The sequence below is a fragment of the Lepidochelys kempii genome, chromosome 2 (assembly GCF_965140265.1).
Source record: "Lepidochelys kempii isolate rLepKem1 chromosome 2, rLepKem1.hap2, whole genome shotgun sequence".
Lineage (NCBI taxonomy): Eukaryota > Metazoa > Chordata > Testudines > Cheloniidae > Lepidochelys > Lepidochelys kempii.
The window spans coordinates 189,605,192-189,620,220 of NC_133257.1; the positions used below are offsets into that span (position 1 = coordinate 189,605,192).

General features: G+C 44.3%; 1 protein-coding gene across 1 annotated transcript; it reads right to left on the reverse strand.

Moving 5' to 3' along the window:
* Positions 1-3,579: 3,579 nt before the first annotated feature.
* On the reverse strand, positions 3,580-6,144 carry TMEM158 (transmembrane protein 158). Its single transcript, XM_073329513.1, has one exon. It carries the CDS (start codon positions 5,922-5,924, stop codon positions 5,097-5,099), a length of 828 nt encoding a protein of 275 aa, XP_073185614.1. The 5' UTR covers positions 5,925-6,144; the 3' UTR covers positions 3,580-5,096.
* Between the last annotated feature and the right edge of the window lie 8,885 nt (positions 6,145-15,029).

A 15,029-nucleotide genomic window follows, 5' to 3' on the forward strand; every position in this document is an offset into this window, starting at 1 on the left:
CCCTGCGTGCCCGCGCCCCTCCCCCCCCCGGTTACCTGCTGCGGCACGGGCAGCGCTCCTCCACCTCCTCACCGCTCGAGCTCACCTCCATTCTGCCTCCCTGGGCCTGAGCGGGAAGCCGCGGCTTGCTTCTCCGCCTGCCCCGGCTTCCCGCGCGAACAGCTGATTCGTGGGAAGCCTGGGCGGGGGCGCGGAGAAGCAGAGTGGGGCGGCACGTTCAGGGGAGGAGGTGGAGAGGAGGTGAGCTGGGGCTGGGGGTGGGGCGGGGAGCTGCTGGTAGGTGCTATCACCCCTAAGGTGAGCTATTACCAGCGGGGGGGGGAACCTTTTGTAGGAAAAAACCTCCTGCTGGTAATAGCTGACCTTACCTGATCACTCTCGTTACAGTGTGTATGGTAACACCCATTGTTTCATGTTCTCTATGTATATAAATCTCCCCACTGTATTTTCCACTGAATGCATCCGATGAAGTGAGCTGTAGCTCATGAAAGCTTATGCTCAAATAAATTTGTTAGTCTCTAAGGTGCCACAAGTACTCCTTTTCTTTTTAATGAATGTAAGAGTTACTGAACTGGATTCTGAATAAATAACACCTGTATATTTATCTGAGTACAACAATTTTTCCCAAAACCTATGTACTTATGGGTGTATTAAAAAAGACTACACTGACTACTGCTGACCTATTAATATATAATAATAACGCTCCAAATAACCCTATACATTTTTATTTAATAATAGTGCCCCAATTACCCATGTATATTCTTATTATGTTGAAATACTCTGCACTAAGTAACAGAGAATCTTACCTGTCTATAATAATGTCATTTCTAAAAACTGTGTACCTACCTGCTACTATTCTTATAAAGCATAAATAAACAATTTTAAAAATATATATAAAACCAACCCTTTATGCTAGACCTGAACCAACAATTTACTAGTCTAGCACTGAGCATATACCCTAAATAAGTATACTAACCCCTAATGCTAAATCTTTTTAGGGAAAGAATTTGTTGGTTCTTGGAACCAAAAATAATAGATAATAAACTTGCATCAAATATAAAGAAACAAAGATTTACCTCCATTCCAATGCTCCAACATTAATCCTTGCTTTCCAGCAAACAAATACTAGAATAAACTAAGTATAATTTATAAGAGAACCAGATTTACAAAATATTTGACAGAGAAAAAATAACTGACCTTTTTTTTGTCTTTTCATCATCCTTTCCTGCCCCGCACCTCCCCTCCCACCCCGCTTTAACTTCTTATTACACAAAACAAGGCCTCATATAGGAATCACTGAGAATAATAATAATTATATTTGGGCTACTAATCCTCATCTTGTGCTGTCCCTGATAACAACTGGTTTTAAAAACAAATCCAGACAGGCGGTAATATGGCTTAGACTCATCCCTTGAAAAGAAATGAAAAAATTACACTGCTAGTGAAAGAGGAAGAAACATAGACACCGGCTCTGTATATAGTTAAAATCCAAAACTAGCTGATGATCCAGATTATTAAAGACATTTATCAGTTTATTTGGGTCTGATGCTTCCATATTTACTTAGACAAAATTCCCATCGACATTGATGAAAGCAATGCCTAAATGAGAACTAAAGGACTGCATCCTTAGTTACTGAGAATCATAGTAGTGTCTTGAACCAAGTTAGAAGAGAGCACTATCGTTGCTACCATTGGGATAGATGCATGAACTTCTATTGCTGTGTTATGTAGGAGGCTATCTCATCATAATGATCACTGCTGTCTTAAAATCCAAGAATCAACTACTTTACTATTGACTTGGGACCAAAGATGACGGAGAATCTTGGGTATTGCCCAGACCATACCAAGCTTTGAAGTTTTATTCTTTGGGGGACAAATCTTGCCTCCATCTCTATGGGCATGGAAGGACTTTGGTGCAATGGACAGGAACTGGAGGTCTGTAAAATGGGTATATATGTTCTGTGTCCCATGCAACTTGGTTCTCCAAAAAGTCCCTGCATCCCAGGGGAGTTTTAGGGTCCAGAGACAATGCTGATGGATCTCCCACAATGCAGTTCCACTGGCTATTCCCCCTCTGTGAATGGAGCATGCTTAGCCACAGAGGTTACTGCAACCCAAGGAGAAGCCCACACTGTCTGCAAAGAGCTCCTTGTCTCCTTGGTCTGAGACAGATCTTTCTAGAGCACAACAAATTCATTTGTGCTCAGGATTTGTCCTTTTCTGATTTCACATGATCCATCCATTCTAACATCTCACACTATAACAAGTTATATTAACAAGTGCCCTACTTATGTTGAGGTGTATGGTAGAATGAAAGCAAATTCTTCTCCTTCTCCATCTTCTCACTTGTTTATTGATGCAGCAAAACATGATAATTAGAGCTGCATGTACATAAAATTTGCATTCAAGTAGATTGTGGTATGAGCTAGGGAACTCACCCTTAACTTTATAGTCTGTATATCTATTTTGTATTAACTTTTTAGTCATTCTTGATATGTTTCTGTAGGCATCACAGTTAAAAGAAGAATTGTTAAAAATGGCAATTTCATAAGGCCCAATTCTCCTTTTGCTTAAATTGGTGAAATTCAGATGAAATCTATGGAGCTTTGCTGGTGAAACTGGCGTGAGAAGAGAATCAGGCCCATAAAGATCTTAAATTTAAACATGCTCAAACGCTTTGCTGGATCAGGAAAAGAATACTCAGTATTTTGCAGAATCAACGCATTCGTTCAACCCAAGGTTATTAGCCTTCTCTGCCTACATGTGCACTGTTGTTATTAACAATAATGCCTTGCTGGCACTGTAAATCTTCACTAGATATTTTATTATATATGTACAGGCTTTATAGCACTTAGACGTATTTGGGAGGATATTGACATGACTTCATTTGTAACTAGATGCTATATTCTCCCGGGGCCCCTGTGTTTATATTTTAGGAGGTTTATGAGTCACACAGGGTATCAAAGGTACAGAAGGCAAATATTTGCTTTTGTGTGCATTTCTCATTTCTGAAAAAAATAATCTATACAAAACAGAAATGGAAATGTATTTCTCACATCAAGAACAGAAAGGTAGGATTCAGTGAACTACCTACACAGGAAAAAATGCTACAGATCACTAGGTAACATGAACATTTTCCATAGTGAATGGAGCCTATATTTGTTAAAATAAGGTTCCATTGACCTCAATGGACCTATTGTCTGAGTAAGAGCTGCAGGATAAACCCCTAAAATATAAGATTTTTAAATATATCCTTTATTTATTTTATCTGTTTCATGCGGTATACTCAGCAGCTTGTTTACCTCTGCATTCTCTTCCATCAAATTTCATATGGTATAAAATATTGCATATATTTCTTTTATTAATGTTGTCCTTTACTTGTTTAAAAATAGTAAAAAAAAAAAAAAGAATCCTAACACTATTTAACCCCTTCAAACTTTTCATGCCAATATGAGTTGCCTTATCCTCTCATCTACATAAACCCTAGAATAATTAAACAAAAATGCTCATGCCATGTTAAATTAGCCATCAGAGTGAGCTCATATGTGCCTAGAAATCAAAGATGCTGACACTGACAAAAAAAGTTAGAAATCTTATCACAGGTCTTGTTCACTTTATTCCCACAACTGGTCTCATTGACTTCAGCTGGATGATTCATTTGGGTAAGGCAAACAGGATATGGTCCCTTATAGAGCTAAAGAGTTCAAAGAATCATTCCTTAATTTACACTGAGGTTTTCAGGCATGTGAAATTTCAGAGAAATCAGTTGTGGCTGTACAGGGGACACAAGAAAGGAGGTTTCTTATAGAATCTCTCTCCCTTTACACAGGGTGCCAATCAAAATCTGACTCTAGGTTTATAATTTCTTCCTCACCTAACCCCTAAATTTGGGGCCTAAACAACCTGACCATAACCCTTTAAGACTAATATATCAAAATATACTGAAGATAATAACAAAGAAGTATTATATTACAATTCCTTCTGCAAGTGTATTTGAGCTTGCTTTGAGGCACACACTTTGTTGGAGTCACAGAGAATTGTTTTCCAGCTGTTTTCAATACAGTACAAATAGTGGGCCAGATCCTCAGATGGTATGTACTTGTCTAGCTCTGTTGAAGTCAACAGACCCTAAGGAAAGTGTAAATGGGCATAGCTCCAAAGAAGTTAATGGAGCTATGCTGGTGAGGATCTAGACCATTTATTCTTATCCTGAAATAAGTGGAAGTTTTGAAGATTAATTCCAGTGGGAACAGGATCCCATTATTTGTATTCTGAAAGATGGGCAAACTCTGTGTAGAAAAAGTTTTGGGGTGACCATCCATCCACTTCCTCTAATAACAGGTGTAACATACCCTAATTTCTACTGATGGTCTTCACGATCATTTAGGAGAGCTGGGAATTTTGCAGAACCCTTCTTTCCCATCCTGGGAGAAACAGAGCAACAAAAGGCTAAGCATGACTTCCAGAAGGAAAATCTCTGTATTAAAAGCCAAGTAACGCAGAACTACAATATTAAATACACATTATCTGAAATGGGAAATACACTGTAAAAGTTTCATTAAAGTTCAGTTTCAGCAATAACAATATATCAGTTTTAAATCCTGCCAGAAAAGATTCTTCTGATATAAATAAAACTGCTAAGACAAATTGGTTCATATACAAATAGCTACTCTGACTAAAAACAACTGCAGTTGAACAGGGTTTTTCGTTTGTTTGGGGGTGTTTTTTTGTTTTTGTTTTTTACTAAAACGTCCATTTAAAACGGCTATTAAATATAGAAAACAAATACACAGGATTTGGTCGTTTTCTGCTATGGATCTTGGGCACACGAAAAGAAAACAAAATCCCTTTGACTACTGAGGAGGGAGCAATGCTCCGCAAACCGCCACACTCGCCTGCACTGGACACCAAGAAACCTGGGCAAGGCTTTAAAGTGCTCCCCCACCCCAACCCAGGGGGAAGCGTTTACAAAGAGCGCGCGGGGAGGGGATGCGAGTCCACCAGCGTCCGCCCCAGTCTCGGGAGCAGATCGCACAGCAAACGGAGGAGGGCGGCCCCAGCGGAGCGGAGCGCGGAGCGCGGAGCGGGGAGGGGGGTTATTTGCCAGCGGCGGTGGCGCTCGCAGCCACCGCGGTGCTCCTCCGCTGCTCCATGCCGTTGGGCAGGAAGCCGGCGATGATGGGCACCGGCCAGATGAGGGCGGCCACGCTCCACACGATGATGACGAGAGTCATGAAACAAGCCACCAGGGTGGACTCGATGGGCTTGCGGTTCAGCCGCCAGCCCGGCTCCCCCTTCAGCTCCTCCAGGCTGAAATCCAGGCAGCAGAAATTCAGCGGCTCCCCCTGCAGCCAGTACTGGCCGGGCTCGGACAGCGAGGAGGAGGCGGCGGCGGCGGCCGCTGCCCGGAGCCGCCCGACCCTGCGCCCCCGCACCCAGCTGCAGCCCACGCAGAGGCGCAGGTCCTGCTGGGCTCCCCCCGCCGCCAGCCCCAGGTGCTCGATGAGCAGCGGCGGCCCCACGCGGTGGAAGGCGGCGGAGAAGAAGGCCCGCCCGTGGCCGTTGGTGGAGAAGAGCAGCAGGTCGCAGGGGATGCCGAGCGGGCGGCTCCAGCGCACCAGCAGCGAGCTCAGCATCTGCCGCTGCACGCTGATGTTGCAGGGCGCCTCCTCGGGGGGCTGGGGCGGCTGCGGGCCGGCGGCGGCGGCGGGAGGCGGCTCCCGGCTGGGGCTGCCCGCCTCAGCCTGCCCGCCCATCCCGCGCAGGTCGCGCTCCAGGCTGGCCAGGGAGCGCGAGGAGGAGTTGATGGGGGGCAGCAAGAGCTCGGGCTCCTCCTGCCCCCCGCCGGCCGCGGCGGGGCTCCAGCCCTGGCAGGGGGGCAGGCAGGCGGCCAGCAGCGCCGGCAGGAGCGGCGGCAGCAGCATGGCATGGACTCAGAGCCGGCGAGGAGGAGGGGGTGGAGGCTGCATGGCGCTGCCGCCCGCCACCCGGCTGGGGAGGGCGTGGGAGCCGGGCTGGGGCCGCCGCGGCTGCTCGGCGAAGGGCTGAGGGAAAAGGCGCGCGTGACGGCAGCAGCTCGGCAGCCCGCCTCCGCCCCCTGCTCAGCCCCGCCGGGAGGAGCGGCCGGGCGGGAGCCCTGCTCGGCTCAGGCGCTCTGCGGGACTCCCCGGCAGCCCCCCAGCATAGGCACCCCTCGCACCGCCGACGTAGGGACCGCCCCCCCCACCCAGTAGCGGTCTCCCTCCCAACCGTGTCCCCTCTCCCTCACTGCACGGGGCTCCGTCACGCGCGCCCAGCTTCCTCCCTGCTGCTTGGGGCAGGGCGCCCCCCCCCACCAGGACACCTGCCCCCACAGGGCGACTCCCTGCAGCCCGCACAGCGCCTGGAGCGCGGCCCCGTCTTGGCGCCGGCCGGGCGTGATTTCCAGAGTGCACTCAGGAGGCTGGGATCTCGGAGCGGGTTACCCGCCCCGCCGTAATCCGGTTCCCGGGGCTTACCGCTTCTTACACGGCACAGGTATATTTCTTGTGTCCCTGATTCGGAGCCTTGTAAGTGCATATCTGGGCCGATCTGCTTTCTGAGAAGGGGCACCCGAATGTCCTGCTGTCTCCCCCTGCTTTGAAGACCTTCTCAATACCCCCAGCAGCTGCAGCGGCATCTGCACTTCCAGTGAAAACTGGGAGCCATTGCTCTCCCTCTTCCTTTGGCCTGGGGCAAGCAGGATGGCACAGACCAGTGTGCCTGAGGCAGAACAGGGTGTGAATTCGCCGCTCCCTCCAGCGGCCCCGGACATTGCCTTTTTCTCCAAATATCCCCAATAATGTTACTACAATGAGAAATACCTATAGGGGCACCAAGAGAAAAGTAAATGCGTAGATGAAGGGACCAGACTGCCACTCCACAGCCTGCTATCCTGTCCTATTTAGCTTCTTCTACTGTATGCCCCCCTCACAGGGGTTTTGGGGAGAGGGGGTTGAGGAATTGTGTTTCGAGAGCATTCATCTGAGAACTGACTTTTACAGATGCTCCTTTCTTATGGTTTTATAGAAGGGAAAGTAAAAAACAAAACAAAACAAAAACAAACAGACAAACAAAAACCACCGTAGAAATGCTGTGAAACTGTCAAGCCTGATTCCCTGGCTATTTTTTTTATCCAATTCTTTAAGTTACTTTGTTGTGAAAGAGGGAACTCATACTTCGTTCACAAGAGGGAGTTCCAGTAGCCTGGAAAGAAAGAATCACCCAGTCCTAGCCCTTGCCTGGAAGTTGGAGGTTCACAGCTCTGATTTAGAGAGAGAGAATATACTTTCATAAATGATTCATCCACTGTCATATGCTGGAGGACAATTAATCCCTATATAAAAGATTTGAGTAAGAAAACAATTACAAGAAACATAAAACTGACAATTATATTAAGTTAGTGTGAGATTTATATTTTTTAAAGGCAGCTTTATAATAATTTCGGTGTCATTTTGTACTTCAGGCTGTTTTATAATTTGACAGTTACCATAGTTTTAGTTTTGACACTCTGCTTAACGTTGCCAGGCTAACAGAGCCTTAGAAATGGATAGTGATATAATAGGAAGAATAGATATAGGGAGTGGACAAGGAAAATAACAATAGGGACTCAGGTGTGGCATTCTTTAGCCACCACTCTGCACTGGGGATGGGGCAGAACTATACCACCCTAGGGAGAGGCATGACTGCCCACTCTTTCCTTCCCCACCCTCTTTCCAGCAAGTTCTCCTGGAGAGGGAGATTGATTTATTTATTTGTATTACCATAGTGCCTGTGAACCTTAGTCATTGACCAGGACCCTATTGTGCTAGGTGCTGTACAAACATAGAACAAAATGATGGATCTCTGCCCCAAAGATCTTACAGTCTAATAGGAGAGGTTGATACTACCCCCATTTTACAGAAAAAAGGGCATAACAATGACTTCACCCTCTCACTCACATCAAGTAGCTTACTCTGGAAGTAGTCTCAGCTGAGTAAGGTACAATGCAACACGAGTAAGGCTAGTGAACCAGGCCCTATATGGTTTTCCTCTGAAGTCATCATCTAAGCTTATCGAGACAAAACCAATATCTTCTTGGTTTTACTTTGAGATGGACCTCAGTGCAAGTGAGCTGTAGCTCACGGAAGCTTATGCTCAGATAAATTTGTTAGTCTCTAAGGTGCCACAAGTACTCCTTTTCTTTTTGCGAATACAGACTAACAGCTGTAACGGCTGCTACTCTGAAAGTGGATTTGTGTCCTGACCTGAATTTGTCCAAAGTATATGGTGTGTTTAGGTCTAGGATTTTGGTTTGGCTCATTGTAGAGGTCTGTGCCAGGCATGAAGTTCAGATCCAGGTCTGGCTCTGAAATGCCACAAAATTCACATCTGGTTTAGATTCTCTAGTTTTAATAAGTTTTTCAATCCATATATTTCAATTTCTCCTATTTTCAATATATTTTGATATATTTTAGATACACTTATACAGGTTTCTGTGTAAACATTTGCATAGCACATCTTGCTCTTCTTGGTCACATCTACAGCCTCATAGACCTGTATTAATAGGAGTTTCACTGCTGTACTTTATCAGTGAGCACCAACAAATAGGCGAGGAGAAAGCTGTGATGTAGTCAATAATAGACAAAATAACTTAATGCCAAAATGGTTTGACCAGTGATGAGAACAAATTATATTACATCAGCATTTTGGCATAAAGGATTGGGGATAAGCCTGAATTTTTAAGTTAGGTTATCTTCTGAAGAGGGTGGCAGATGTTCTCAGACAGTGCTCCAGTTCCTCTCTGAGCTACTAGAAACCAGTTTACTAGGTTTAGAGAGATTTGTGTAGGGAAAAGGGGGAAACTGAGTGAATTTTTTCAAAGGGAAGATAACTTGCCAAAGGAATTTTAAATTGTAGCTACCTATCACAGTAAAGAAATAAGAGATGACAATTTGTCTGAGACTGGGAATGCAGGCAGGTATTAGACTTGTTGCTGTTTATAGAGAGACAACACATGAGGACAAAGATGGGAAAAGGTATGGCATATCACTTATTAACCAATAATGTCCTATGTTGATAGGGACCATAAGAACCTAGATAGGTAGATACAATTAATCTCTGTATCCAGTCAAGCATACAAAGAGTATCACAGCACACTTAAAAACAATACCTAGCTTTTATATAGTGTTTTTCATCCATTGATCTCAAAGCACTCTATAGAAGAGATTACATGACCCTCATTTTATACAGGAGACAGTTGAGACACAGAGAAATGAAGGGACATGCTCAGCTTCCACACAGATTAGACTATATAGATACAAATAAAATTAATATATGTACTATAGATTATTGTATCTCAGACAGGTAGCATCTGTGGATGTGCTAGGGCAGGTCTGAAGAGGAATGTAATGGACAAGTTGTAGGAAAAGTAATGAAGCAGTGGGAAACTAGGAGTCTCATGGGTAAAAAGTGTTTATTAGGATGAGGGTGAAGGACAACAATTAAAATCTTGGAGTGAGATTTGAATAAACTTTTTGTTACTGTAAATGTAGTACTCATGGAAGGTGCTGGATTGTCAGTTGTGAGGACACAAGTTCTCTCTCTATCCATGTATCAGGTACAACATTGGCAACAGCAGTGCAAGTTTTCCTATGCTATCCTGCAACATTTCTCAGCTCTGATCTGGATGTCCCATGCTAGGAGGAAGGTTGCTTAGTCTCTGGGGCTTTGCAGTAGTTGGCCTCTGCTGAGATTGATAGTGCCAGTGATATTTTGACATGTGGACACATGTTCACTAGGAACTGGTTGGAGACCACTGAACTCATTCCACCAAATGGTAACAACTTTCTCTTATTACAGTTTTGAGCTACATTTGAAATAGTAGCCTACAGGTGGAAAGGTTCTTTCACCCATTACCAGCAGCATGAACCAACCATGTGTTGGCTGTTTTGGTCTCCTGTTATAGCTAATGGAGAGACTCCTACTGACCAAAGGCAGATTCACATGGGGGATGCTAGAAGCCAATAAATAGTTTGGTTCAAGTCTAAATCCTAGGAGTCAATATGAGAGGATTCTCAGATAGTGTTGTTCAACATAGCTCCATTGCCTTTAATAAAGCTGTGCCAATTTACACCAGCCAAGGATATGACTTGAGATTTGCACTGAGGAGGAAGATGGAGGGGAGGACATTTCTTGGTTAAGGGTTGCTTTTCTGTAGTAGGATGTCATTTCTGAATATATTGAGTAGAAAGTAGTTGGCAGTGGGAAATAAGATAGGAAAGTAGGCCCGGGGCCATACCATCATGGAGAGGGTTAGCTGTGGAAAGTTGTCTTGTCAATCACAGAAAAAGGAAGTAGGAGCAAATCAGGACACCAAATTGTGCCTGATCTCCACTGAACTGTCAGATAAACAAGAAAGATGTTACAGTCAACAGTATCACTTGTAAGCAGATCACTTCGTGGCTAAGAAGGATGAGAAGGAGGCAGGCTTGAATGAAAGAAGTGAGTAGTTGACTCCACTGAGAAGAGCAGATTCAGTACTGTGAAAGGAGTGAGAGCCAGGCAGGAAATAAGCTTTGGTATTGTTTTGAGAGAACTGGTTATTTCTAGTTGAGAAAACATAGTTTTCCAAGATGTTGCTAAGAAAGGTTTGATTGGCTAGTGGGTAAGAGAGCATCATAGAGAGGTATTTTAGAGATGGATTTAATAAAATGAAATTAATGGACAATGGTTGATTATCAATATTTTGTTGATTGACCAGGGAACTGCATTATCTTTTTATATTGCCCATTGAGATGCCAAACAATAACATTTCTTCAATACTAATTATACCAAAGCCTTTACTTATTTTTTCATCTGCCACCTCTATGGATTTGACAGAAATTATTCGATTAAAATGCTTTTGACAACTTTTCTTGGAGGAAAAGAGGTTAAATATGATGACTATATCAATAATTGTTTAGTGTGGCAGAACTGTTACTGTGAACTACTAGAATTAGAGAACATCTAATTTAATTATCTATTACATTGTTCTGTAAATATTTGTACATAAACTTGCATTTCCTAATAATTGTTTTATTAGTATGTCACTGGAAAATCTAAACATTTACTGTAACAATGTACTTGAAAAAACCTTATAAAGCATTCAGTTTTTCAGATCCATTATGCCTTTCCTAATCTGCTCTGAAACAAAGTTTTAGGGCTTGGCTTTATTATTATTAATATTTATTATCTCTAGTAGAGTGGAAGGATGGCCACAGAGCTAGGCTGCTCTCCTGGGACTCAGGAAACCTTCATTGGCTGTTGTCCCGCAGGCTTTCTATGCGACTCAGTTACTGAGGGTATGTCTACACTACGAAATTAGATCGAATTTATAGAAGTCGGGTTTTTAGAAATCGGTGTTATATATTCGAGTGTGTGTGTCCCCACAGAAAATGCTCTAAGTGCATTAACTCAGCGGAGTGCTTCCACAGTACCGAGGCAAGCGTCGACTTCCGGAGCGTTGCACTGTGGGTAGCTATCCCACAGTTCCCGCAGTCTCCGCTGCCCATTGGAATTCTGGATTGAGATCCCAATGCCTGATGGGGCTAAAACATTGTTGCGGGTGGTTCTGGGTACATGTTGTCAGGCCCCCCTTCCCTCCCTCCCTCCATGAAAGAAAGGGCAGACAATCGTTTTGTGCCTTTTTTCCTGGGTTACCCGTGCAGACGCCATACCATGGCAAGCATGGAACCCACTCAGCTCACCATCACCGTATGTCTTCTGGGTGCTGGCAGACATGGTACTGAATTGCTACACAGCAGCAGCAACCCATTGCCTTATGGCAGCAGATGGTACAGTAGGACTGGTAGCCGTCATCGTCATGTCTGAGGTGCTCCTGGTCGCCTCTGTGAGGTCGATCAGGAGCGCCTGGGCAGACATGGGTGCAGGGACTAAATTTGGAGTGAGTTGATCAGGTCATTCTCTTTAGTCCTGCAGTCAGTCCTATTGAACCATCTTATGGTGAGCAGGCAGGCGATACGGATTGCTAGCAGTCCTCTTGTATCATCTTCTGCCGAGCAGCGATGAGATGTGGATGGCATGCAGTCCTTCTGCACCGTCTGCTGCCAGCCAAAGATGTAAAAGATAGATGGAGTGTATCAAAACAAGAAATAGACCAGATTTGTTTTGTACTCATTTGCAACCCCTTCCCCCGTCCCCCATTTAGGGGACTCATTCCTCTAGGTCACACTGCAGTCACTCACAGAGAAGGTGCAGCGAGGTAAATCTAGCCATGTATCAATCAGAGGCCAGACCAACCTGCTTGTTCCAATAAGAACAATAACTTAGGTGCACCATTTCTTATTGGAACCCTCCGTGAAGTCCTGCCTGAAATACTCCTTGATGTAAAACCACCCCCTTTGTTGATTTTAACTCCCTGTAAGCCAACCCTGTAAACCATGTCGTCAGTCGCCCCTCCCTGCGTCAGAGCAACGGCAGACAATTGTGCATCTGAGTTGAGAGTGCTGTCCAGAGCAGTCACAATGGAGCACTCTGGGATAGCTCCTGGAGGCCAATACCGTTGAATTGTGTCCACAGTACCCCAAATTCAACCCGGCAAGGCCGATTTAAGCGCTAATCCACTTGTCAGGGGTGGAGTAAGGAAATTGATTTTAAGAGCCCTTTAAGTGGAAATAAAGGGCTTCATTGTGTGGACAGGTGCAGGTTTACATCGATTTAACGCTGCTAAATTTGACCTAAAGTCCTAATGTAGACCAGGGCTTAGTCTTTCTGTGCCTTGGATCTCCATCTGTAATATGTGTATGATTGCATGTCCCTTCCTAAAGCTGCTATGTGGAAAATACATTAAAGATTGTGAGGTACAATATGGTAACACCCTGTTAAATAGAGAGCTCTGATGTTTACATTATTGTATTATGTTACTCTAAATAAAAGCTTACTGTTGTAATGGTTATTGATATTTACATGACAGTGATTTGTAAACTGGTTAAAACTTGATAAATACATAGATAAAAAATTTAAAAAGATTGTGAGATGCTCAGATACTGTGGTAATGGGCGGGACACATACAAATACCATAAAGGAATCAACATTTATATTGCAGTAGCACAAGAAGGCCATTACCAGATTGGGCCCCACTGTACAAACCATACCAGCATATAATAAATGACAGTCCCTGCTCCAAAGAGCTTACAGTCCAAAAGACAAGGGATATGTAGATGAGATGAACAGGAAGTCAGAGTTTGGAGGGGAGGGGCACCGGAGCCAGGACAATGTGTGTGAAATTCTTAGGCCAAGGGTAGTCAACAGGTAGACCATGGGCCAAATCTGGACTGCAAAATGCTTTTGTACAGACCCTGAAATCTTTTCATTTACTTAATTTTCTCTGGAGTTTGGACCTTGACTATACCTTGACCAAGAAATTTGGATCTTGACCAAAAGTAATTGACTATCCCTGTCTTAGGTAGATCAGCAGTGGTGAATGAAGCTCTTCACCTGCCTATCTGTTATCAGGTTGTATTTTGCTGTATACTTTACAGCAGAGGAGAATTTTGAGGAAAAACTTGGAGCATGAAGTAGTGGCTTTACAGATTTGACTGGGAGCTTTCACCACTCATACATTGCAGCATGGGTAAAAGTGCAAAAATTCTTATTGGAGGAGCAAGAGATTGAGGTTGACACCATTGTCAGAGCAAAGGCAGGAGATGCAATAAGATAAGAGATCAGACAGGTAGGGTGGAGATAAATTGCGAGGACAAGAGGTTTATGTTTGATATGGTGGAAGAGGGAATCCAAAGGCGGGACATAAAGAGGGGAGTGACATAGAGTGACAAGCCACGATGATCTTAGCAACAGCATGTTGAATGAACTTGAGTGGGGATAGGTTGCAGACATCCAGGCCAGAGAGGAGATTACAGTAATCAAGGTACAATATGATTAGGCTTGGAAAAGAATTTTGGCAATGTGGACAGAGAGGGAAGGTCACATCTTGGAGATGCTGTGCAAGAAGAGGCAGCAAGGTTTAAACACCGCATGGATATAGGGTCTAAGGAGGGGGCAGAGTATTATTACCAAAGAAATTAGCAACAATATACCACACAGATTAGCTCTGAGCTTCTCAAGCTTGGCTGCTCATTGGGTTCCCCTTCAGGACTGTCCATCCCACACCCTAGACCCTTTCTTTGTAGAGGCACTCCTACCTCCCTTATCCATGTGGGGTGGGGATCCATCTGCCTCAGAAAGAGAGCAGAGCCTACTTATCTTTTCCCAGCAGTAACAGCACCTGCTAACAGGGATGGTTCACAGAATCATAGAAATGAAGGGCTGGAAGGGAGCTCAACTAGGCAAACCCACCACCCTGTTCTACCCACTCATTTGGAATATGAATGAATTAAACAAGGAGGCACATTCTGGTAGGTCAAAGAAAAGGTAACTTCATTTTCCACTCCACTGATTAATCTAGCATCATACATATTTGCAAAACATTTTGTTTTTTTTAAAGATGCAGAATTAATTAATTGGCAAAAAATTTACTGAAGTCTGGCTTGGATATGATCCAGGGATAAGAGAAAGCAAAATGTCCAATATGTATACACTGTGCATAAAATCCCTTTAGAAGTCTATATGTGCTTCCATTGGATAATATAGATCACTGTGAGCTAGGTGGTGCTAATTGCACAGAGCTCCCCCAACACTGAAGGGTGGTACAGAGCAGCACTGCCCTGGGAGGAGTATGGGAAGCATCATGCCTCAGACAGAAGGTGTCCTGAAGTGAGTGGGGACTTTGCAAAATGCCACATCCCTCTAAGTGCTACAGTATACTACCTATCCCACCCTGCATAGATGATCAGCTCTGGCCATGTCTTTGCCTACATCTATCCCTCACTTTCTCCCTACCCCAGAGTGATTAGGGAGCAGCTGCAGTACTCCCCTGAGCACAGGGATTGCAATTCTGCTCAGTGATTACACAGATCACATGAGGAGGGTGATTTTCTGGATCCTCCACACATTGTGCCCCTCTGTAAGACTCT

Excerpts from the sequence above, each read along its gene's own strand:
- TMEM158 (XM_073329513.1), bottom strand. The coding sequence starts at position 5,924 with ATGCTGCTGCCGCCGCTCCTGCCGGCGCTGCTGGCCGCCTGCCTGCCC.